The sequence below is a fragment of the Vombatus ursinus genome, unplaced genomic scaffold (assembly GCF_900497805.2).
Source record: "Vombatus ursinus unplaced genomic scaffold, bare-nosed wombat genome assembly UNPS02014770.1, whole genome shotgun sequence".
NCBI classification, from domain to species: Eukaryota; Metazoa; Chordata; class Mammalia; order Diprotodontia; family Vombatidae; genus Vombatus; species Vombatus ursinus.
The window spans coordinates 24,266,551-24,291,870 of record NW_020954548.1 but is presented as its reverse complement, the minus strand read 5'-3'; the positions used below and the strand labels follow the sequence as shown (position 1 = coordinate 24,291,870).

At 40.9% G+C, this 25,320-nt stretch overlaps 1 protein-coding gene across 1 annotated transcript in view; it reads right to left on the bottom strand.

The window, feature by feature from the left end:
- Positions 1 to 4,924: 4,924 nt before the first annotated feature.
- The window catches only part of GLDC (glycine decarboxylase), a 110,196-nt gene continuing 89,800 nt past the window's right edge, over positions 4,925 to 25,320 (bottom strand). The window contains exons 21-25 of the mRNA XM_027863103.1: positions 23,716 to 23,827; positions 13,967 to 14,062; positions 10,779 to 10,951; positions 10,144 to 10,224; positions 4,925 to 5,578 (exon numbers count right to left, since the gene is read on the bottom strand). Coding sequence (XP_027718904.1) covers positions 5,435 to 5,578; positions 10,144 to 10,224; positions 10,779 to 10,951; positions 13,967 to 14,062; positions 23,716 to 23,827 — 606 coding nt within the window. The 3' untranslated portion in view covers positions 4,925 to 5,434. The remainder of the gene's footprint in view (positions 5,579 to 10,143; positions 10,225 to 10,778; positions 10,952 to 13,966; positions 14,063 to 23,715; positions 23,828 to 25,320) is intronic.

Here is a 25,320-nt window from a genome sequence, read left to right as displayed (position 1 = left end):
TAGGTAAGTGGAGATCACTGACCTTGGCTACTTTTTGCTGTGGCTTGAATCCAAAAGTTTCTTGGTAGGTATGCTGGAGATGTCTGTAACTGAAATCGCAAATGAAAAAGGGGGGAGACCTAGTCTTCACCAATAGTAAAGATATAGTAGTTTGGTTTACCTTTTGTGAACCTGCCCTTACAGAAAAGGTTTTAACTCTTTAACCCTTATACCCTAGCAGGCTGAATCACTATAAGACCAGCAGAGCAATGGGCCCCAGGAGGCACCAGCTCAACAGAAAAGCCATCTAGGGAAGCGAGGCCTAGTGAATAAGGTGTGGTGATGTCACCAGGAGGCATCAGACCTCCTCTAACAGTGGAGAGACAAGTTGAACACTTCCCCTGATGTGTGAGCTCCAATCATACTCGCTTTCTTCACATATACATATATGTGTATGTATATATGTATGTATGTATAGCTGTGGGAGAATGTTCTATTGCAATCTTGATATAGTATTCTGACTAAATAGATTATAAACTATAAACACATTGGGGCTTGAGTGTATATGGACCCCCATAAAGTACTTTGAACCTGGTATAAGTAGCTATTCTGAGGAACCTACATGTGAGAGGAGGATGCCACAGATGCCACATATACTTATTTCATTACTCAAAGCCAGAATGTAAAGTTCATAAAAATGGATTCTGATACTGTTTCAAATATTTAACTATATGGATTAAAATTTCATGGCCTTCTATGGGTTTCATAAGATTTTAGCAACTTGTCATTGAATCCTTATGTACAGTTCAAATGCCTCACCTGAAGGTACAAGGCATAAGATACACATTCAGGAGTGAAAAGGTTTGGTTGGAGTGTTGTGGGAGAGTAGTAGGAGCTATGGTGGGAGCCATAAAGGGCTAATGAAGACTGTAGTGGGTTGATTTCATGTTTTTCAAATTTGCCTTTAGGGCCAAGATATCTGATAGCAATAGGAAAGGCTCAAGGTGATGTCCTTTACCTTGCCCTTCATGAATTATAGTGGTGACTAAAAAAATTCACCTACATACATGTCTGTTTTGTGGTAAAAAGAATATTTGGAATAAAATCAATCCAGGAACAAACATACAGCTGAATTATTTAAATCTCCGTGACTAACAATGTAGAATCTAACAATAAATAATTCATGATTGGTTATTGATTTGATTTGCATGGGCTTGTTTTCCTCTACTTGCTAGGTGGAATACTCCTTGCTCCCCATTGCCCCTTCCAGAGTCTCCTACTTTCTCCAACACTCAGTAACCATTCTTCCTTTCAGGTTCATGCTAGTCATATCTACCACCCAATCAAAATCCTGGTAGCTGTTGCCTACAGAAACACAACCTCCCTGCCCCCCCCAGGACACTCCCCTTCCTTCTTCAGTGAGTTCAGTACCTGGCTTACAGTTTCTCTCTCCTCCCCTCATAGTAGGGGACTTCAACATACATACTGACTTTCCCTCAAACACCATAGCCATTCAGTTACTCAACCTCCTGTGAACAACTCCACCCTACCTTACCCATACACAAAGATGATCATACCCTTAATCTTGCCATCACTCATAAAATGTACCTCTATATTCAAGAATTATGAAATTGACATAGCCAACCATAGTCTATTGGCTTTTCACCTTTCCCTTCCCTTGCAAAACCCTACTGTTCATTCACACTGGGACCTCCAATCCCATGACATCTCAGGGCATCTCCCCTGCACTAGCCACTCTCTTCCTCTCCCAATCTCCCTATTGACTCCTTGGTGAGCTAATTCAACTCTATACTGTCCTCTTCTCTTGAATCCCTAGTCCCCTTATATTGCTAATTATGCCCAGCCACCTTGGCCTTGAATCACTCCCACCATTTATCACTTTTGCTGCTACATACGTGCTATTGAACAAAAATGGAGAAAATCACGAAATAATTGGGTCAGCTACAAAGTTATGTTACATGACCTCAGCTGGGCCCTCACTGCTGCTAGGCAATCCTACTATATCTCCCTTATCAACTTACTTTCCCACTCTCCACTCTTTCCAAACCTTTTCATCCCTCCTTAAACTTCTCCTGACTCCCCCAACACCCACTCTCTCAACTAAGATCCCTGTCCCATATTATACAGAAAAAGGTCATTTACTGTGAAATCCCTTTTCATCTATCACTTGAGTGCCATCTGGTATTTTCTCCTCCCTTACTGCTGTATCACATGATGAAGTAGACTTTCTCCTTACCCTTGGACTATTTGTTCAAACAATCCCATTTCATCCTGTCTCCTCCAACAGATTGCCCCCTCTGCCATCTTCTTTCACTTATTTTCAATCTCTCCCTTTATATTGGCTTCATATTTATTTTTATATATTTATATTTATTTCATTGTATTTATTATATTTATTTTTATATTTCTACTGCCCCTGTATCCCCTACCCTGAAAAAAACTTCATTTGATTCTTCCATACTTGCTAATAACTATTGTCTTTGTCTCTTCTGCCCTTGTCAGCTAAACTCCTTGAAAAAGCCATGTACAATAAGTGCCTCCACTTTTTCTCCTCTCACTCTTTTTAACACCTTACAATCTGGCTTCCAACCTTATCATTCCACTGAGCCTGCCCTCTCCAAAATTACTAATGATCTCTTAGTTGCTAAATCCAGCAGCCTTTCCTCAATCCTCATTCTCCTTGAACTCTGCAACCTATGACATTATTGGTCACATTGTCTTCAATACTCTCTCCTCTAGCTTTTCAGGACATTGCACTCTCCTGGTTCTCCTCCTACCTAGCTGACTACTGCTTCTCTGTTTCCTTTGCTGGATCCCCATCCTGATCATGTCCTCTAACTGTAGGTGTCCCACAGGATAGTATTCTGGGCCCTCTTCTCCCTTTATACTATCTCACCAACTCCCATGGATTTAATTACCATCTCTATGCAGATGTTTTCCAAATCTACATTTCCTGTCCCAATCTCTTAGCTGACCTCTAATTTCTGAATGGCTTTCAGACATCTCAGATTGGATGTCCAGTTCAGATCTTAAACTCAAGTATGTCCAAAATGGAATTCATTGTTTTTCCCTAAACCTTCCCTCACTCCTACCTTCCCTGTTACTGTAGAGGGCGACACTATCCTCCCAGTCCCTTAGGCCTGCAACCAAGAAGTCCTGGATTCCTCACCATTGCTCACCCTACATATCCAAACTGCTGCCAAGGCTGGTTGATTTCAACTTTGCAGCTCATCTTAGCCCCCTTCTCTTCACCGACACTGCCACCACTCTGGTGAGGCCTTTGTTACCTCACACCTGGACTATTTCAGTAGCCTGCTGGAAGGTCTCCCAGCCTCCAGTCTCCCCTCTAGTCTATCTTCCATTCAGCCACTAAAGTGATTTTCCTAAAGTGCAGTTCCAATCACGTCACCAACTCAATCTATTCCAGTGGCTTCCTGTTGCCTCCAGAATGAAAAACAGTCCTCTGCCTGGCATTCAAAACCCTTCATAACCTAACCCCCTCCTACCTTTCCAACCTTAGACGTTACTCCCAGGCATGTATATTTCAATCTAGTGACACTAGCCGCCTGACTGCGTCAACATGATGTACCATCTCTCAGCTCTAGGCATTTCCCTGGCTGTCCCTCATGCCTGGAATACTCTCCCTCCTCTGCTCCAACTACTGACTTACCTGGTTTCTTTTAAGTTCCAACTAAAATCTCAGTTTCTTTGGGAAACCTCCACCAGTCCCACTTAATGCCATTGCCTTCCCTCTATTTCATATTCCTGTATGTAGCTTGCTTTGTATGTTTGTTTGCATATTGTAAACTAGATTGTAAACTCCTTGACTATCTTTTGCTTCTTTTTGTATCCCCAGTGCGTGCTTAGCACAGTGTCTGATACATAGTAGGCACTTAGTAAATGTTTGACTGACTGATGTACCAGCTGCGGAAAGGAGGCTATATTTAGGGTACTGCAGTCTGCGAGCAAAGGTCCTTCTTGCTCAGTAATGTTGGAGAAGATCTCTATCTGTAGGAACTTCTGGGTTTAAATGAATGAAAAAAATGATTATGGGAAAGGAACACTTAATTATCTGAGTTCGCTATTTAATTTTACTGAAATAAGATCATTTTTTAAGCTATTTATACACACTTCCACAAACACACACCCCTACAGGTAATGATAAAAAATACAAAGTCAGGGGCAGCTAGGTGGCACAGTGGATAGAGCACTGGACCTGGATTCAGGAGGACCAGAGTTCAAATCTGGCCTCAGACACATAACACTTATTAGCAGTGTGACCCTGGGCAAGTCACTTAACCCCACTGCCTAGCCAAAAAAAAAAAAAGTACAAAGTCTTCAAGTCCTTATGTTTGGACCCAGATTGGGTGTAGTCAGTCAACATTTCATTAATTGCCTATTTTGTACCAGACAGGTCCTGTTCTCAAGGAGCTCCCACATTGTAATGGGGGAAAGGACATGCAAACAACTGTATAAACAAAATCTAGGCAGGATAAATTGGAGATAATCAGTAGAGGAAAGGCACCAGTACTAAGGGAAGTCAAAAAAGGCTTCTTGTAGAAGGTGAAATTTTAGCCAGAACTAGAAGGAAGCAGTGGTGAGAGGACACTAGGCATTCCTGGTTCCACACACTTGTTAGCAACAAACCACTCATGCAGTTTGTTGCTGTGAAGGATGAGAAGGAGCCTTCATAACATGAGACCAAGAAAAAGAAATAGGCTTCTGAAGGTGGGTCCAAGATGTATCGAAGGAATTATTTTTTTTGATAACCAGATTTCCACTCTGAATTAAGTGTCGATGATACTCTCTCTCAGTGGCATGAATATAGCAAGAGTAGAAGTGCTTTATGGTGTCCAAACTAGTCCGAAATAAAGGTATTCTTAAAACTGAAGTTTTTTTTAATTGTAATATTAATGTAGGGGGATTAAAAAATGGATAAGAGTAAAACACTACCAGAAATCAAATTAGTAACCTCCAAAATGGCTTCTATTTATACAAAATGTAAACATTTGCCCTGGGATTTTTCTCAAGTGGCTGCAAGCCACTAAGGCCTTATTGGGAACAGACATGTATCTGTTTCCCCAGAGCCACCAAGAAGCCTGGAAAATTGTAACACTGAAAGACCCTAGCACATATCAGACCAAATTTTTATACACACATGCATGTACCCACACATGCAGACACATACACTCAGTCAAGGGAAAGTCAACATCAAATATAAGAGGCATGGAAACATGTCAGTTTTTAAACAAGCAGCTTCCACCCACTTCCCTGATTGTATTTACATTTACCTTGACAGAGATTACAAAAATATACACAATATATAAATCCCCTACTTGAGCCTGGGGAGGGGGACAAAAAAAATACATCTGGCTAGAAAAAATGCTGCAGTGAGAGGCACCAATTCAAGTCACCAGGAAGCTTGGAGATGGGCCTAGGATGAAGCCCTCTTTTGTTCAGAAAAGGGAGACTCGTAAACTTCCATTGGTGGGCAGGTGCAAACCAGATGCTGGTCACCATAGATGTCATCGATGCGGGCAATTGTGGGCCAGAACTTGCTCTCTGGTTTCACGAAAGGCTGCAATGGACAGGCAATCAGAAAGCATTTGTTATACACTTATTGTGAGCCAGGCACTGTGCTGAGCAATGGGGGTACACGGGCAATAAAGGGAGGCAAACAATGGAGGGGGAAAGTGGTGAAAACTTGTCAGTAATTAGGTACATAAAAGATACAGACAGAGTATATGAAAAGTAGCTCTAGAGGGAAAAATTCTAGTAGTTGGGGACACCAAGTAAAGTGATCTGCAGACTGGCATTTGAGCTAAGTTCTGAAAGAAACCAGAGATTCCTCAAAGGGGTGAGTAGTCAGAGCATTTAGAGCCAGTGCAAAGGCAAGGAGAGGTGTGTGAGAAACTACAAGTAGCCTAGAATGATTGGCTTTTCAAGTACATGGAGGAGAGAAGATTGGAAAAAGTACTAATGATAATAGCTAACACTTTTACAGTAAGTTAAGGATTGCAAAATGCTTTACAAATATCCTCATTCTGTCCTCACAGACAACCCTGAGAGGTAGGGGTTATCCCCATTTTACATGTGAGGAAACTGAGGCAGACAGGTTAAATAAAAGACAGTCTGGAGCTAACATCCATAGGGAAGCACACTGAAAAACTGCAGTCAGCACAGTTGAATCTTAGGAGTGGTCTTCGTCAGTGGTGATGAGCCTACACATTCTATTTCTATCAGATCGATGGGAAGAAAGTGCAGTCAGTGTGGGGCACTTTTCATTCTGGACATTCATCCATTTAAAATTAATCTTATTCATAGGATCGTAGGGTTGGAAGGGATCTCAAATGTCATCCGGACCAATGTCCCTCATTTTACAGGTCCAAAGACGTTAACATTGTCAATGTCAGAAGCAGATTTTGAACCCATGGCCTTTGACTCTGGAGCCAGTGCCCTTTCCACTGTACCTCACCTTCATTGAAAGGATGATAGAAAGATACCCTTTAGGAAGACTTAGGAAATTTTTAAAAAGATAGAAAAGGAAACAATAGGGGCAGCTAGGTTGCTCAGTGGATAGAGCCCTGGCCTTGGAGTCAGGAGGACCTGAGTTCAAATCCAGCCCGAGACACTTAATACGTAGTAGCTGTGTGACCCTGGGCAAGTCACTTAACTCTGATTGCCTCACCAAAAAAAGAAAAAAAGAAAAAGAAAAAACAGAAAGTTTCTGTTTATCACCAAACAGAAAAGGTAGCCAAAAAAATTTCCTTATCCTTGATGCCTGTTACCATGATTTAATGCTGCTTGAGCAACCTAAATATACTAGGAAGGGCAGACCCCACAGAACCAAATTTTATTATAATGAGATCATAAATTTAAAGCTGCTAAGGACCTTAGTGATCTAATCCAACTCCCTTATTTTTTTGCTGAGGAATTAAGGCCCAGGAAAGTTAGATGATTTGCCCAAAATCACACAGGTAATAGTAGAACTAAGATTTAAACCCAAATCCAGCACACTTTCATCCCAAACTAGGACAAAATATTTGCACATCTTAGGAAAGGTTTGGAAATTGAGTTCCCGTGTGTTAATGCCCAGCAAGGGCTTTGATCCTTGACCATAAAATCAATACCTATATGCCATGGAGAACAGATATTTCCAAGGGTTTCAAAGTTCACTTTTTAGAGGACCTCTTGGTATGTTTCTCTGCATGTGGGGCCCAGAGGTAGCTGCCTACCTAGCCTATTCCTAGTCCCTACTTGGAGGGACCTGTGATTTCACTGATATAAAGAGCTCTTGAATGGGAGGAAGGGGTTCCCTCCCTTCTGCTACTGTCGACTGGCATCTCTTCAACTTAGTCCTAGAGTTGCTGGGAGCACTGAGAGGTGAAGATTTCCCCTCGCTTACCCAAGTTAGAGGCAAGACTTGAATCCAGATCTTCCTGGTTCTGTTAGACCTCCTAGCTGCCCCTCATGAAGGGAACAGTCTGCCCAAGGGGCCAACAGTGAATTTTATTAAAAATAAACAAAAGCAAAAGACCAGCCATAATTGATCATGTCCTCTATTTAGCTAGAATGAAACTAAACATACTCCTTATCCGTTTCCAAGGAAAACTGACTAAAAGTGATTGAAAATCCTGAAAAACCACAAGAGTACCCTGACAAAAATAAATTTGAAATAACTGAAAAGAATTGCTCTGCCTTGAGCCATCCTCCCTATTAGTAATAAACTACAAAATCTCTGGAGGTGTCACTTCGTGGGGTCCTCCTAATCTTATGTCAAATGAGTCACACTGACGACTCAGACTGAAAAGGTCCCTCCTTGTGCCTCTCCTCACCCCTCACCACCAAAGGGGGAAAAAACACTGGTCACCTTGGTACAAGATTTCTAGGGAAAAGTTTGTAAAGTCTGACACCTCACCTAATTGCTAGTCTAGACAAAACCCTAACCCACAAACCTCTGAAGAATTTACTGCGTAATCATCCATAGAAAGTATAATTATTTTTATTTCTGTGAAATAAAAAAGTTAGGGATCCTAGCTTTGAACAAAGCCCATTGGGCCCTTGTTAGGATCACTCTCTTCCACGCTTCTCTTGATCCTCATTCCATCCCAATACTGTCCATCATTGTGCAACCCCAGTGATCAATGACTGCTCCAAAAGCACTGCATCATTGATGTGGTCCCTCCCATCGCCATGCTTGCCACAGCTCTGTATCTCTGCTCAACTCACCTTTGTTCTGTGTTTCACCTTGTTATGATCAGTGGAAATCTTTGACCTGTTCTATGCATCTGTATTGTTTGTAGCACACAGTGTGTGCTCTACAGACAACCTGGATATGGAGTCATTGGACCTGGCTTGGAGTCCCAGCTGTATGACTTGGTAGCTGCAAGACCAAGCTGCAAGTCACCTTGCCTCCAGAGGCCTCACTTAATTTTTTAATCTTTGAAAGGAGAGGCACAAACTAAATGAATTTTAAGTTCCTTTACAGGCTCACTAGTAGACTGAAAGTTCCTTGGGGGTTTATTTTTAATCATTGTTTTATTACTCCCTAGCACAATGCCTTCCATGTAGTTTAATTTGTTGAATTGAATTAAATTCTGTGAAAATCTGGCTTATGGGGAGTAAAGGGAAAGGAAGGAAATAAGCATTTATATAGTACCTTTTGTTATTGTTATTCATTCATTTCAGTCATGTCTGACTCTTCATGACCCAACTTGGGGTTTTCTTGGCACAGATACTGAACTGCTTTGCCATTTCTGTCTCCAGCTCATTTTGCAGATAAGGAAACTGAGGCACAAAGGATTAAGTGACGTGGCCAGGGTCACACAGCTAGTAAATGTCTGACACCAGATGTGAATGCAAGGAGACTCATCTTCCTGACTCCAGGCCCGGCACTCTATCCACGGCACCAGCTAGCTGCCCTTTATATAGTACCTACTAAACGCCAGACATTGTGGGAAGCTTTTTTTTTTTTTTAAAAAACAAGTATGATCTCATTTGATCTTCACAACAACACTGTGAGGTAAATGCTGTTATTGTTCCCATTTTATAGTTGAGGAAACTGAGACAAATAGAGGTCAAGTGACTTGCCCTGGATCACAGAGCTAGCAAGTGTTTTTGGGCCAACATTCATCAACTTCACTCATGATCATCCGTGCTTCCCCTTAGATCTAAGTATGGGATTTTTCTTCTAATTAAAAAATTAGAAAAGTAGGCAAGTGTGATACAATATAAAGAGAGCTCAATTTGAAATGTGAGGACCTGGGTGGACCCGAATCTTGGCTTTGCCATTTACTATCTGTGCGATTGATTTTGGGCACCTTCTTTTGTCATTCTTGGCATCAGTTTCCTCATCTATAAAATGAGGAGGTTGTACTAGAGAACCTCTAAGCTTCCTTCCACCTCCAGGTTATTGGCCCTATGATCTCTAAGATTCTTTCAATAACTCTGTGATCTCATTTCAGTACTGGCCACTATCCACATCCTCAACATTACAGAATTACTTACTAGACATATTTTTGTATATACAGGCCCTTTTCTTCTTTTATCTCTTTGGAATATAGATCTAGTAGTGGTATTGCTGAGTCAAAGGGTATGCACAGTTTAATAACTTTGATAGTATAGTTCTTAGATTGCTTTCCAGAGTGGTTAAACCAATTCTCAGCTCCACCATTAATGTATTAGTGTGCTTGGTTTCCCATTGCCTCACCAATATTTGTTATTTTCTTTTTTTGTCTACTTTGCCAATGTGATAGGTATGAGGCAGAACCTCAGAATTGTTTTAATTTGTATTTCTGCAATTAGTGATTTGGAACATTTTCTCATATAGCTATTGATAGTGTGAATTTCTTTTCATTTCATCAAGTGGAGCTCAGTTATTTTAATTTGCATCTCATTATTGGCAAGGCTGAGTATTTTTTCAAGTGATTATTAAAATTTGACAGGCAAGTGATGGGACTCAAGATACAGAATGAGACACATATCTTTGGACATGACCAATATAGGAATTTGTTTTGCTTGGCCAAAACAACACTTTTGTTTTTGTTTTGGGGGGGGTAGGAATGGTATAGGAGGAGGGAGTGTGAGAAAAAGATTTTTGCTCATTGAAAAAAGATTAAAATTTTTTTTACAAAAATTACTCACTAGTGGGAAAGCTGCTACTTCTCTGGAGTAAGGCCGATCCCAGTTTGAAGAGGTAATACAAGTCAAGGAGTGTGGAGACATCTAATACCAGGACACAAGGAAGGAAGGAAGTAGTCACAGCAGTTATTTCCAAAGAATACTGATTCTCCTTATTCCCCATTTCTTTTCACACTGTAAAGTATCCCAAACCAGTATTGCTACAAAATCCTTTGATTCCCATATTTTTTAAAAATCACCTTAAATCTCAAGAGAACAAATATTCAGAAAAATAAGGGAAATAAGTCCCCCCATCGGAATACAAAACCCTGCCTTGGAAAAAAATTGCATTATTTTTTGGTCATGCACAAGTTTCCAAGGGCAATCATGGTATAGGTAGCAGAACAGTGGATCTGAAGTCAAAAAACCTAGGAGTTAAAATCCTGGTTTTGCTCTTGGTACCTGTATGACTTTCCCTCATCTGGCCTCAGTTTCCTCATTTGAAAAAGGAGAGAGTTGGACTAGAAGACTTCAAAAGTCCCTTCCAACTTTATATAAGATTCTCTGATCTCCTCTATACTACCTGGGTGACCTTGGACAAGTTGCATCACCTTTCCAATTGTCAGTTTCTTCATTTATCAAATAAAATACTAACTTACCTTCAGTGGGTTAACCCTTGAGTCCATGCGACCTTCCTCTATGTCAGCAATTTCTTGTCGGATACTGATCATGGCATCACAAAACCTGTCAAGCTCAGCCTTATCTTCAGATTCTGTGGGCTCAATCATAAGTGTCCCAGCCACTGGCCATGACATGGTGGGAGCATGGAATCCTAGAAATAGAAGCAAGGAAGCCAACATCTCTAAGTGTTTCAGTTCAATAAGAGAGTTGGACTCTCACCTATACAATACTTTCCACTTCAGACATTCTAGGATATACAACTCAATTTCTCTTCTAAGGCAATAGCCAAATGTATGGAACCACTCCTGAAAAACTGGTTAGAGTTCCCAGAAGTATTTGCAAATAGAATATGTCTATATAGTGCACTGAGTGGAAAATATTAGTTAAGAAATGATGAAGGGCAAAGGGAAGAACTTAAAATTGTAACAAAAAATTTTTCAAGAGCAAGAATACATTTTTACGGAACTCTGCACAAATGAGGGAAACCAGAGAGTATCTCAGCATGCACAAAGATTAATGTTTGGGTGCCTAAGGGTTAATATGGGAATCCATTCCTATGCAAAGAGTTTGACACACCTGTCATTCATTGACCTCAGGTAGTAAGCATGGGGTGAGAGGGATTTGGGGCTTGCCTTTATTAGTATCGCAGAATTTTAAGATTGGCATACACAGCACAAATGGCAATGTTTAAATTTTCATTTTCCAAATCATACTGAAATGGTTAACAACCATCTACAAGGCTCCCTATCAAACAAAACAAAGTTCCCCCTCATTTACCCTTTCTAATAAGTGAAATATCCTCGAGGGGAAAAGAAGCAGATCATCATCAAAGAACACAAATTTTCAAGTTCAAAATAAAAAATTTGAATTTTTAAAGAAATGTCAAAATGAAAAGAAAATCATAACATCAGTCATGAGAATCTGAGCAAATGATTTTATTTCTTTGGGCCTGTTTGCTCATCTGTAAAATCCTAAGGATTAAGGATCTTTAAAGTCCCTTCCAGCTCTAATGGGCTATGAGTCAAAGCTTCTGTGGTGAACTAAAAATCCACTTACCTGTGAAAAAAGACACCAACTACACAGCCCCCCCCCAAAAAAAAACACCATCAAAATTTTAGAATCCACGAAAGAAAATGACACTATCTTCACCCTTAGGAGAAGTCCATTAGCAGTCCACTGTTAATCAACAGACTTATATAAGCATCTTCCACAACAGACACTAAACTGACACCACATTCCTCATTCCTATATGTTCTCTATCTTTCCTTCACTAATATACAAACATCTCCGCTTTTTCTACTCCTTGTACACAAAAGGTGGTTCACTTGTAGAAGCAGTAACACACACAAAGGAATCCCCATCATTTACTTCAATGTGTCAGTGTCTGACTCGGAAAAAGATTTTTTTCCTATTGATTAAAGATATCCTTTTCATTCCCCCCTCTTTTAAAGGATGCTAATAATAACAGCTACCCACAATTTCTCCACTAGACCCTCTGCAAATGCCTTAATGTGACATGGTGTAAAAATGACCCTGGGCTCTCACGGACTATGCCAGTGGAGCAAACATAAACCCTGGCATATCCACCCAATGGGGTAAAGACACCTGGTGACACACTGAACTCCTGTCACCTAAGAACTAGCCTAGGTAGGTGGGACACTAATGCTGCCTTTCTTTTTTCTTTTTCTTTTTGTTTTTTTGGCCATAGCAAAACATGGTGTCCTAAGAAATGCAGGGGCTATGATCTGTTGAGGGGTAAGGAGGCTGGGAAGGCCACTCAGGAGAAAATGGATCACATGAAGTACCAAATCAGGCCCCATTTATAGATCTCACAACAACCCTGAAGCAGAAAGATGACATTACTTTTCTTTTTTTTATGACTTTGTTATGTTCTGATTTGTGCATCATCACAATTATCTCTTGCATCTTTCCCCATCCTCTTCCCAGACAGCCATCCCATATCACAAAGTGTATTCTTTAAAAACAAATTTTAAAAAGAAAATAATCAGCACAACTGATTAATATATTTTAAAAGTCTGAAAACTGTGGCAATGTGCATGAACCTCCCACCTCCACGTAGGGGTGGGTAAGGAGTGTCTTTTCATCTCTTCTTTCCAGTCAGGTTTGATTTTTATAATTTTGTTCGTCACTTTTGATTTTTTGTGTGTGGCTCTTTCCATTTACATTGTTGTAGTTATCGTATACATTGTTGTCTTGGCTTTATTTACTTCACTCTGCATCAGTTCATGTAGACCTTTCTGCGTTTATCTGTATTTACCACATACATCATTTCTTATAGCACAGTAATATCCCATTATATTCATATACCATAATTTGTTTTACCCATAATCCAATCAATGGGCATCTACTTTATTTCCAAGTCTTTACTATCCCAAAAAAATGCTGCTATAAATATTTTGGTTTATATAAGGACTTTCTTCTTAGCAATGACTTCCTTGGAGTATAAGCCCAGTAATGGAGTCTATGGTTCAAAAGATAAGGACATTTTAACCATTTTATTTGCATATTTCCAAATTGCTTTCTAAATGGTTGTACCATTTCACAGCTCCACCAACAATGTATTTATGTGCCTATCATTGCACAACTCCTTCAACATAGACTATTATAATTTGTCATCTGACAATTTGTAGGGTGCAAAGAGAAATCTCAAGGTTATTTTGATTAGCATTTCTTTTATAATTAGTGATTTGGAGTATTCATTCATGTGCTTATGAATATTCTGCAATTCTTCTTTTGAAAAAATGTTCATATCCTTTGACCATTTGTCTATTGGGGAATGACTATTAGCCTTATATATGTTTATTAATTGTTCATGCACCTGCTACCTATTATGGGACCCTGCTACCAACTTGGCCTGGCCTTTTTGGTTTAAACTAGAGATGATACTGTTAGGAAAACAACATGAGATAGTAGCAAAACTATGGGATTTGGAGTCAAGGAAACAAGTTCAAATCCTCTCAGAGCCTAATTTTCTCCATCTGTAAAACGAGAATAATAATAGCATGTACTTCCCCCGGTTCTTGTGACAACCAAATGAACAAACCTTAGGTGCAAATTAAACATCATACCTAACTTTATACGTACTCAGAGTAATAAAAAAACAAGATTTGAAGAGGAGCAGTAGCCATGTTGGAAAATTACTCACCATAATCTTGAAGCCTCTTGGCAACATCCACAGCTTCAATATTTGCAGATTTTTTGAAGGGTCTGGTGTCCAAAATAAATTCATGAGCCACATAACCTGTTGAGGAACAGGGGTCATTCCAAAATTATTTTATGAAAATAAACAATCAGTGACCTTAACTTGGGACAGCAAATCTTTTGAGCTTTGGGCTAGTCGGTCAAGAAGCATTTGTTCAGCACCTACTATGTGCCAAGCACCGTGCTAAACAATGGGGATACAAAAAAGGCAAAAGACAATCGTTGCTGTCAAAGAGTTCACAGTTTAGTGGAAGAGACAATGTGAAAACAACTATGAACAACCAAAATGTCCATCAGGATAAATTAGGAGGTAATCAATAAAAAGAAAGCATTAGAATAAAGGGGTATCAAGATGGAATGAGGGAGAAACCATGTTTCCTTGCTGAAATCTTCATGAGCAATATGGGGCACAGTTGAAAGCAGCAACAGCTTTATCTGAGCTGATGAAAGCAGAAAACCCAATACCCACCATAAAGAGTTTCTGCTAATAAGATTCTCTTTGCTCCTCGAACTTGTAGACAAAACCTGTTGCCTACAGATGACCATTCTGTCACATATGTGCCCACATATCCAATCATTTACTTAATAAGATTCCTCAAAGGCACTTTTGAGTTCAGGGCTTCAGTCTTGCCAACTATGAAATGAGTTGACTATCCAAAGCCATGGAAATTCAGTAGTCATAGGAGCATAGAATTTAGAGCTAGAAGGGGACTTGGGTATCACCTAGTCCAACACCTTTATTTATAAAAAGCATGAAATTAAGATGAGAAAAAGGAAGTGAATTACCCAAAGTCACACAGGATTGATACACAAATCCTCTGACTTGAAAGTCAATGATGGCTCAATTATTGCAGTAGCTTCCTAACAGATTATCCTGCCATTGATCTGCTTTATACTACTTCTAATCATTCTTCCTTAATCGTTGACCTGGTCACGTCTCAACCACTACAGGACTCAATTTCCTCAAAAGTGACTTCCCATGGTCACATAGATTATAAAGAGAGGAGCTAGGATGTGAACTGATGTCTTCTAACTCCAAATCTAGTTGCTCTTTCTTCTGTAACACACTAGCTCCCAGAGGATACATCCTAACTATATGCTATGGGTTGGGAAAAGAAAGGGAACAAGCATTTTTAAAGTACCTACTATGTTCTAGGCACTGTGCTATGCTCTTTACAAATACTACCTTATTTGATCATCACAATAATTCTGAGAGGTAGTTGCTATTATTATCATTGCTATTTTACAATTAGGGAAACTGAAACAGAGATTAAGGGACTTGCCCGTGGTCACATAGCTAGTAAGTCAAGTCTTAGTGATTCTATGCCCAGTGCTCTATCTACTATGTCACCTAGCTGCCTCTCTTGGGAAACAATGAAGTAGAAAGTGGTGTAGATGAAGCAAAACCCACGATTCAGTACTGATGGGGGTTAATTAGCTTTGCTCAAGTTCATGGCCACTGATTGCAACGTTAACACACGGCTGGGAGCTCCTGGTTTCAGTACAGACTGAGCAAACACAAACCCATCACCATTCATGGAAAAACAAATACAGGTTCAGAGTCAAGGGGCAGTAGGCTGGTATTATTGCATTTATATGTAAGATATTTAGGTACAAGTACAGCAATTTTAAAAATAAAAAATAAGTTTTTAAAGGCTCCCAAAAAGCAGCTTGGCAAAACTGATCGAAAGTCCTGGGCAAATGCTATCCTTGAGACTAGACTGCAATCCTTGTTAGCTGGCATTGCTGACCTTGGGCTTTACTCACTGATAAAGCAGGACAGAGAGGTCTTCTCAATTCTCAAGGCAGGCTAGGAATCTATGACTCTGACCTCCAGCCATCAGAAAAGCCTTGGAAATAAGTATTTCTTCTGGAGTGTATTAGTAAGAAAAAGAAGGCAGCTGTGGGTTTGAATCTCAGCTCTACCATTTAATACATGGCTGACTTTGGGCAAGTCACTTCCCTTCTCCAGCCCTCAGTTTCCTCATCTGTAAAATAAGGAGATTTGACCTCTAATATCTCTTCCAACTCTAGATCTATGATCCTATCAGTGTGATTCTGATGAAAGGAAGCAGACAGTGCCCATTATTCAACAGGTCTGCAGGAAGGATCCTACAAAATACATCTGCTTCTTTTTAAGCACTTAGAAATAACTACAAACTACAACTGATTTTTTAAAAAGTTGCTAAATCAGGCTGTCATCTTGTGAAACCAGAACCCAAACTAATCTCTAAGCAGTCCCAAAACAATCTAATGCCAAAAGGGTGGTAAGAAGTAGGAGGGGAATAAAAAAATATACAAAGAGGAATTTAAAAAAAAAAAAACTCAGTTAAGGATTTTCACAGCACGTTCAGTATCTGGGAATCTGAACCTTCCCATTATTCTCTGCAACTGTGGGAAACCAGCCTCCATGTCCACCACTTCTCCAGGCCTGTCCCCCAGAGCAGTAAGACTGCATCCCTTGACCTGTGAAATTTGCTCTCCCTCCAGTACTTAGGGAGAGCAAGAGGACTTGTTCCAGCAGGCTGGCCTAGGACCAATCCTTCTAAGAAAAGTCCATCTAGAGCTGAACCCAACCCAGATTTGCTCATCTTCATCTCTTCTGTGCTCAAAGCCCAGCACCAGAACCAAAGAATCTGGAAAGAATGGAATCCTTCAAATGAGACTGAGATGTGACTTTCAGAAACCCATATTCTGAAGTCTTCACAATCCAATTATTATAGAATGCCAGCTTCTGTCTTGCCTTGCTCCATATACCATGAAAAGAAAAGAAAAGAAAACTTGGGTGGCCTTTTGGTGCTCCCTATATAGGAATCCTTTTTTAAATTAGAAATAACTGAGGCAGCAACTGGTTTGTGCAAGGAATGACTAGGAGCCTGGAAGACCTAAATTCAAATCCTGCATTAGACACTTATTGGTTCTATGAGCCTGGGCAGGTCACTTAACCTTCCTCAGCCTCAATTTCCCAATCTGTAAAATGGGGATGATAATAGCATCTATCGCCTAGGGTTGTTGGGCAGCTGGGTGGTACAGTGGATAGAGCACCAGGTGTGGGGTCAGGAAGACTCATCTTCCTGAGTTTAAATTTGGCTTCAGACACTAGCTATGTGACCCTGGGCAAGTCACTTAACCCTGTTTGCTTCAGTTGCCTCATCTGTAAAATGAGCTGGAGAAGGAAGTGACAAGCTACTCCAATATCTTTGCCAAGAAAACTCCAAGTAGGGTCATGAAGAATTGGACACCACTAAAACTACTGAACAATAATACCTCGTGTTGTTGTGATAACATGATATGATATTTGTAAAGTGCTTTGCAAATATTAAAGTACCAACCTTAAATTAAATTAAATATTAAATAACCAACAGACATTTATTAAGCACCTCCTATGTGCTTAAGCTCAAAAGTGCTCCTAAGCACTGGGTTAGATGCTAGTTCTGTCACCCCCAGCAGGGATGGGGAACCTGCACCTAAAGGCCACTGTGGCCTTCTTGGTCCTTGGGTGTGGCCTTTTGATTAAGTCCAAGTTTTACAGAACAAATTCTTTTTTTAAAGGGATTTGTTCTGTGAAGTTTGGATTCACAGTTTGGGCTGAACTTGGGGACCTAGAGGGCCATGGGTGGCCTCAAGGCCACAGGTTGCCCACCCCTGCTCCAAAGGCTTCTACCCAAGCCAAGGGAAGATATGGAGACATATAGATATATCCAAGATAGATACAAGGAGTATTTAGGAAGTCAAGCACAAACAGCTGGGGGAAGGGTGGTACAGGGGAGGGGAGACATCACGGTGTTATGGGAGGAAAGCATGATCAGCACCCAGGAATCTGAACTGTCCAGTCATTCTCCTCACTCTTGACCAGCTGCAGCAGATCAGGAAGGATCTCCTGCTGAATCCAATTATATTTGATTCTAGAGGTAATAGGGAGCCATTGGAGTTTATTGAGGAGAGGAGTGACAAGATCAGACTTGGGCTTTAGGAAAATCATTTTGGCAGTTACATAGAGGATGGATTGGAGTGGGTTCAGACCAGTTAGCAGGCTGTTGCAGTGGGCCAGGTACGAGGTGATAAGGGCCTGAATGGAGAGCAGGGAATGTATGTGAAATATGCTATGGGGGTAGAAACAAGAAAAAGATTGATATTAAATTTGGACATGTGATCTCATCTGTCAAGTTCAAGACAACCTCAATCAGAAAGCTTATTGACTGGGTTTAGAGAGAATTTCATTTGGATTGGGATGTTGTTCAATCACAAAACCATCTTAGGAAGTCATGACCTGATCTGACAGTCAAAGGCTCCTTCTGTAAATTAAAACCAAGGAACTTATGAGTACATATATGGAGGCAGTCAGTCAATAAACATTGATTAAGCATCTACTATGTGCCAGCCACTGTGCTAAGCACTGGAGGAAAGATGAGAAAGGAAAAAATCAATGAGGTAAATGCCAAACTAGGTCTCCTTGCCATAATTATCTTCTAAGGACTAAGTAAGACCCAGAGGGTCTTCCCTTACCGCATGAGAAAAATGCCAACATGGAACCAAGTAAAAACATTCTGTAGTAGAAAAAACACTGGTTTTGAATCAGAAGACCTGGGTTGGAATTCTTACAATGTGACCTTAGGCAAGTAATTTTACCTCTCTGGGCCTCAGTTTCCTCATCAGTAAAATGTCAGGGTTTGACATGATAAACTGTAAGGTTTCTTTCAGCTCAAAATCCTATGTTCCTATGAACTTGTGGATCTCTGGCAAAACAGGACTCATTACTCTCAGATCAACTATTTGGTCCTATGAGCTCTTAATAGGGCTTTAGATGAGAACTATTCCCTGACGTGAGTAAAAGTGATTTAATAAGGGCAGGTAGGTGGTGCAGTGGATAGAACACCAGGCCTGCAGTCAGGAAGATTCATCTTCATGAGTTCAAATCTGGCCTCAGACACTTAGTAGCTGTGTGATCCTGGGGATTTCAAAGGCCAAGGACCCAATCCTGGTCCTTCTCTGAAGAACTGTTTAAAAAAGGAACTTTAAAAAAATATTCTGATAGTTATTTTTTTCTTTCCTTTATAATCTTTTGTGTTTCATTTTATCCATTTAAAATTATACTGAGAAGGGATCCATAGACTTCACCAGACTGCCCAAGGGATCCAGGACACAAAAAGGTTAAGAATCCTGATCGACAGGGACTTGCTAACCTTGTCTTCAGCTGCTGTGTGTATGTAGCCCTTAGCCTCTTGTCTATCAGGGATGAAAGGTAAAAGTACCATTTAAGGAACAGGAATTTTCAATGTATTGAGTTTGACCTGCCTAAGGAAAACATCAGAGCTGTCAGATTACAGGAACTGGGGTCTGGCTTCTTGTCTCTCCTTGATTTTTGTCCAGAGGCCCAGAGGCTACTTTTGTTAGGATGGACACAAATTAAGAAATTCAACAATACATACAACAATGGAATCCAAACAAAACTCACCCTTTTCCACCCCCACCAACTGGAAACACAGAAGGAAAAATAGCTAGGACTCAAAGAAAGTTGTGTTTATTATTTAAAAACTGTTTACTTTATAGATGCCCACATGAAGTTTTTAAGATGCCTCCTTTCACTGATGCATGCAGCTACCTCCTCTTTCAAAGACCATTTTTGTTCCTCATACCAAGTCTTGCTGAAGGCCTGGTAGACCTGCATTCCCTGACATGAGTAAAACTGATCCACCTTACCAAAGGTACATGATAAGCACTTAAGGGCAGCTAGGTGTCTCAGTGGAGAAAGCACCAGACCTAGAGTCAGGAAGACTCATCTTCTTGAGTTCAAATCTGGCCTTAGATACTTACTAGCTGTGTGACCCTGGGCAAGTCACTCAACCTTGTTTACCTCAGTTTCCTCATCTATAAAATGAGCTAGAGAAGGAAATGGCAAACCACTCCAGTATCTTTGCCAAGAAAACCCCAAATGTGGTCCTGAAGAGTCAGACACAACTGAAAACAATGGAACAACAACAAAAAAGCATTTAATAAATGCTTATTGGCTAAGTAACTGACTGAGTGACCTGCAACATACCTTGACTGAGAATTACAAAAAGAGCCACATCAGTTTACGAAAGTACAGACAGGATTTCATTAAAATATTATTAACTGCTGCGTAGTTATCCATAATAAAGAATAATCTTCTTTATAGCAAGTAAATGTGATTAAAATTAAGAAAGCTACCGAGTTCCTAACAATAACTAAGTCTTTTATGTAACAAACATTTTAGTATGCATTTTGAAATTTTTTCTGACAAAAAATTGACCCAAAACTATATATTTATTAAGAACTTTTTCCCCCTTCAGAAGGTAACCTCATGTTTATGTTTTTCTCATATTTTCCTCTGAACTGTTGAGACTTAAATGGTTTAATTAATAAGCAAACTAATCAGACCAAGCATGAGAGATTTTTAGTTTCTTGAACATTAATGTTGAGCAATGAAATCTGCAGTCACTAATCCATTTCTGTGCCATATTAAAAATGCTATTAATTATCCTAGACTGGTATAAAATGCTGCCAACTCAGCCATACTCAACCTTCCCTGCCCTGCAAGCCCAGGAAGAGAAGTACCCTGATCAGTCAAATACTTGTTGATCAAATGATTGATTTGCACTGGTTTTTCCCATTGGAATGCCCTCCTCCCTTGCCCCTCTGACATTTCCCTCTCTGCTCAAGCCTCCAACCACAGCTTCACCTCCAGCAATTATTACAACAGGTTATTTTGCCTCATACTGAAGCTATCCTATGCAAATTCCCTCAATTTCCCTCTTCCATCCCTCAAAACTTCTAAGCATTGCTAGGGGATTCAGAGGAGCAAAAGGATCAAATCATGTCTCTTGGATATCCTTGCATCTCACTAAGCCTAACCCTTTCACCTGTGCCCTGGACCCCACTGTTTTCCAGTTTTTCTGAGTCCTTGCACCAGCAATCATCCCCTCTTTTTCATGAATCTTCAGTCTCTTTCCTATCCAAAAACTCCTTCCCATCTGCCTACAAACAAGCTTTGGTCTACTCAATAAAGGGAGGAAAAAGCCTTCTCTTGACCTTTCTATCCTATCTAACTACCACCTCTACTCTCTACCAGGGGTGGGGAACCTGCAGCCTCAAGGCCATGGGCTACTTGAGGCCCTCTAGTCCTCAAGTGCAGCCCTTTAACTAAATCCAAACTTCACAGAACAAATCCCCTTAATAAAAGGATATTCTGTCCTCTTTCCCTGCCACACTTCTTGACAGATAAAAATACCTGATGCTTCTGCTTTCTTCTCTATCTACTCTCTTCTCAATCCCCTCTTACAACCAGGCTTCTAGCCCCACAATCCTTTGGAGCTATTTAATAAAAGATGACCAATGGTGACAGCTGCCGTGGATTCTCCCACCCCCCACCACCACTCTCGTTGATCCGGGTGTGTCTGTTTTCCTGGGTCCTCATTCTCTCCCTGACCCTTAAGGTGGGTGTTCCCTCAGATTCTGCCATTGGTCCTCTGATCTCTCTCTTTTGGCGATTTCATTTACCCTCATGGTGATTGTCTGTCCAGACCATTATTTCAGGAAAAGTCCCAGAGATGCTTCACCTCACTCTCCATCTCTTATCTCTATAACCTCACAGCACCTGCTCAATACCCTTCCTTCTTTCCCTCCTCCCTTCCTCTTCCTCCCTCCCCCTGCCACCCCCCACCCTGTTCTAGAAACATAAGCTAATTTCAAATCAACTCTGCCATCGTTCCTGGATGGAATGTGTCAATCTACTCCCCTACTGCTCCCTCACCAACCCTGTAACTCTCCAGACCAAAGAGCCTATCCTTGGCCACCACTTCCCCTTTGTGGGTTATCTCCCCCATTAGAATGTAATTTCCTTAAAAGCAGAGATCTTTACTATTTTTGTATATTTGTATGTCTAGAACTTAGCACACTGTCTGGCACGTATTATAAAGGCTTAATAAATGCTTTTTTCATTCATTCCTGACTTCGGTCTCTATACAGGCGATACCCAAATCTGTCTCCGGCCCCGAGCAGCACACCTGCATCTTCAGCTACCTACAGTTTGTTTCCGCAACACTTCAGACTCAAAGCTGAGCTCATCTTTCTCCCTAGACCTGCCTCTCCCACTGACTGTGAAGCAGAGAAACACCACGGTCTCCAGGGTTAAAAACCTCAGTGTGATTTTACTCTTCCCCCTCTCTCCCTGAGTCACCAAGTCTTATGGATACTTCCTCTGCAACATCTCTCACTTCTGTTCCCTTCTCTCAGCTGCCACTGACACAGTCCTAATTACCACCTACTTGGACTATGGTAATCGCCTCCTGATTGGTCTCAGTTCTCCTTGCCAACCTCTCCTCCATCCTTTATGCTTCTGCCATAGTAATCTTTCTTATGCAGGGATCTGGTGATGCCATTAATGGGAGAGGGAGACAGTACAGAGTAGTGGGAGCACATGGGATCTGGACTCAGAGGACCAATGGAAAATTGAAGGGGAGCATGGTGCAGTAGTGACTCGAACACTGGACCTGCAGTTCGGTATGTCTGGATCCAAATCCTGCCTCAGACGCAAACAAGCTGTGTGACGCTCAGCAGAGCACTTACCCTCTCACCAGTGACCTTCCTTCCCACCCTAGAGATGCCTCTACCCCGGTGGAACGATAGGTCCCTGGCCCAGAGCACCATTTCATGAGGTGCCCGGGCTACAGTCACTTGACTCCCGATTCTGCTCCTCACTCTACTTCTCCATATTCTTTTAGCTCCCCTTTTTATGTAAGTTACTTGAGAGTTGCTTTATCCTCAGCAATTATTACAGTGCCTGACACATAGTAAGCAGTTAATAAATAATAATAATAACTTTTAGAAACTTCTTACTGTGGACTGCTAAATGCTTTACAATTATTTCACTTGATCCTCACAACCTTAGGAGATAGGTGTTATTATTATCTCCCATTTTACAGATGAGGAACCTGAGGCAAACAGGCTAAGTCAGTTGCCCAAGGACATACTAGCTAGTAACTGCTGAGGCCGAATCTGAACTCAGACTTCCTAACTTCAGGCCTGGCACTCTTACTATCATACCTACCTGTTCCTTAAATGCTCTGCCTAATATATCATTCTACCTAGCTCCCTTTCCGTCTACCCTCTCTAGCCTTCGGTGTCCTCATGTGTAAAATGAAGAAGTTGTACTCAATGATCTTGAAGATCCCTTCCATTCACAATCTATAATTCTATGAATCCCAGCTCTACAGCTTACTACCTATATTACCCCAGACAAGTCACCTCTCTGGGCCTCAGTTTCTTATTTGTAAAATGAAGGGGTTGGACTATATGATCTATAAGACACCTGTTAGCTTGAAGCCTCATGAACTGCTACCGGTCACTCCTGACGACTTCCACGAGTATCTGCTGCACATCAGAACTGTGCTGATTGGGTGCAGCTAGGTAGCCCAGTGGATAGAGCACCGGCCCTGGAGTGAGGAGGACCTGAGTTTAAATCTGACCTCAGACACTTGATACTTACTAGCTGTGTGACCCGGGGCAAGTCACTTAACCGCCATTGACTCGCCAAAAACAAACAACTGCACTGGTAAAGGTGGTCACCTTTCTTCCCATTGGCTGCCTCATTATCACATCTAACAACCCAGCATCTCTGGGGCAGGACTCCTAACAGATCACAATGCTGACTGACCTGGTGTGATTGACACTTACCTCTTGCACCCCTAAAAAGGACTTTATAGTGCTTTTCCAACCGCTTGGTCATATAGTTAGCATTTAGTATCGCAATCTCTGTGGCATGCTTGAGACCCCTGCCTCCCATCATCTGCAACAGAAGGAAAATGGGCACAGAACGTCAAACGTGTCAGCTTTCTCCAACTGGCCAATAAATCAAAAGTACCCACATGTGTTCTTCCCCTACCTCCCACTCCACAAGCAGAACCATCCTGATTCAGGCCGTACTCTAGCAGACTACTAGCTAGCATTGACAGAGTGCTTGAAGGTTTGTGCAGTGCATTACAAATATTATCTTACAGATATAGGAGTTTTAGGGATAGAGTCACAAACAGTTACAGAAAGTTATATAGAGTCATAGAGATAGAGACAGGAGTTCTCATTATTGTATTACCTTCAAGAGATTTGTTCATAAGTAGGGGAGGCTTATTATGATCAGATTGAATCTTTGAGGTGCAGGAATGGCTTGGGTGCTCACCTAGGCCAACTTTGCAGGGTACCAAAGTCACCATTCTTTAAAATGAACTCTCCTGGTACATGAACAAAATCCTACAGTATTATAAAAATTCCTTCATGCAACATTTCCTTAAGAAAATCCATTGAATCTGGATTTTCATGAACCTGTTTTATTGTCCTTCCACATTATTTAACAGTACAGTACTCCGCATAGAGATGTTTAATAAATACTGCTGACTGATGGATAAGCATTTCTAGATCAGCCAGGGTACAGGATCACCTGTGCTCAATTAATAATTACCAGCCAGTACCTTCCAATACTAAAAACAATTTAAAAATTTTAACTGCTGAGTTTGTAGAAAAGTTTTAGTTTTCCATACACAACAAATTTAACAAAAGTTAAATTTGATATGGGGGGAAAGAGGGAGGGAAGGAAAGAAGGAAGGAAGGGAGAGAGGGAAGAAGAAAGGAAGGCAGGGGGAAAAGGAAGATGGAAAGAAGGAAGAGCAGAGGGAAGAAAGGAAGGAAGGAAGGAAAGAAGGAATGAAAGGAGAAGAAGTAAGATAGGGAGGGAGAGAGGAAGAGAGGAAGGGAAGGAATGAGGGAGGAAGGAAACAAGCATTAAACGTCTACCAAGTACCAGGTACTGTTAAATGCTTTACAAGTATTATTTGATCCTCACAATAACTGTAGGAAATAGGTGCTATTATTATCCTCATTTTAGAGTTGAGGAAACTGAGGCAGAGAGCAGTTAAGTCACTTGCCCAGGATTACCCAACTAATAATTATCTGACATCATATTTGAACTTGGTTCTTCCTCACCTCAGTAGATAGAGCACTGGGTCGCACTGCTGCCTCCAAAAATGAATGGACCTGTGATTTCACTGGTATACAGAATTCCCGGATGAAGCAGCTCTCTCCATCAATTCAGGCTGGCACCTTCCCTCAGAGTCTTAAGAGAGTTTCCTATAGCACTGAATGGCTGTTACTTGCCAAAGTCATACACCCACTATGAATAAGAGGTGAGACTAAAACCTAAGTCTTCCTTCTTTGGCAGCCAGCTCAATATCCACCTCACCACACTGCCTGTCCTATATATTCTCCTCTCAAAATACTATTAAGATAACG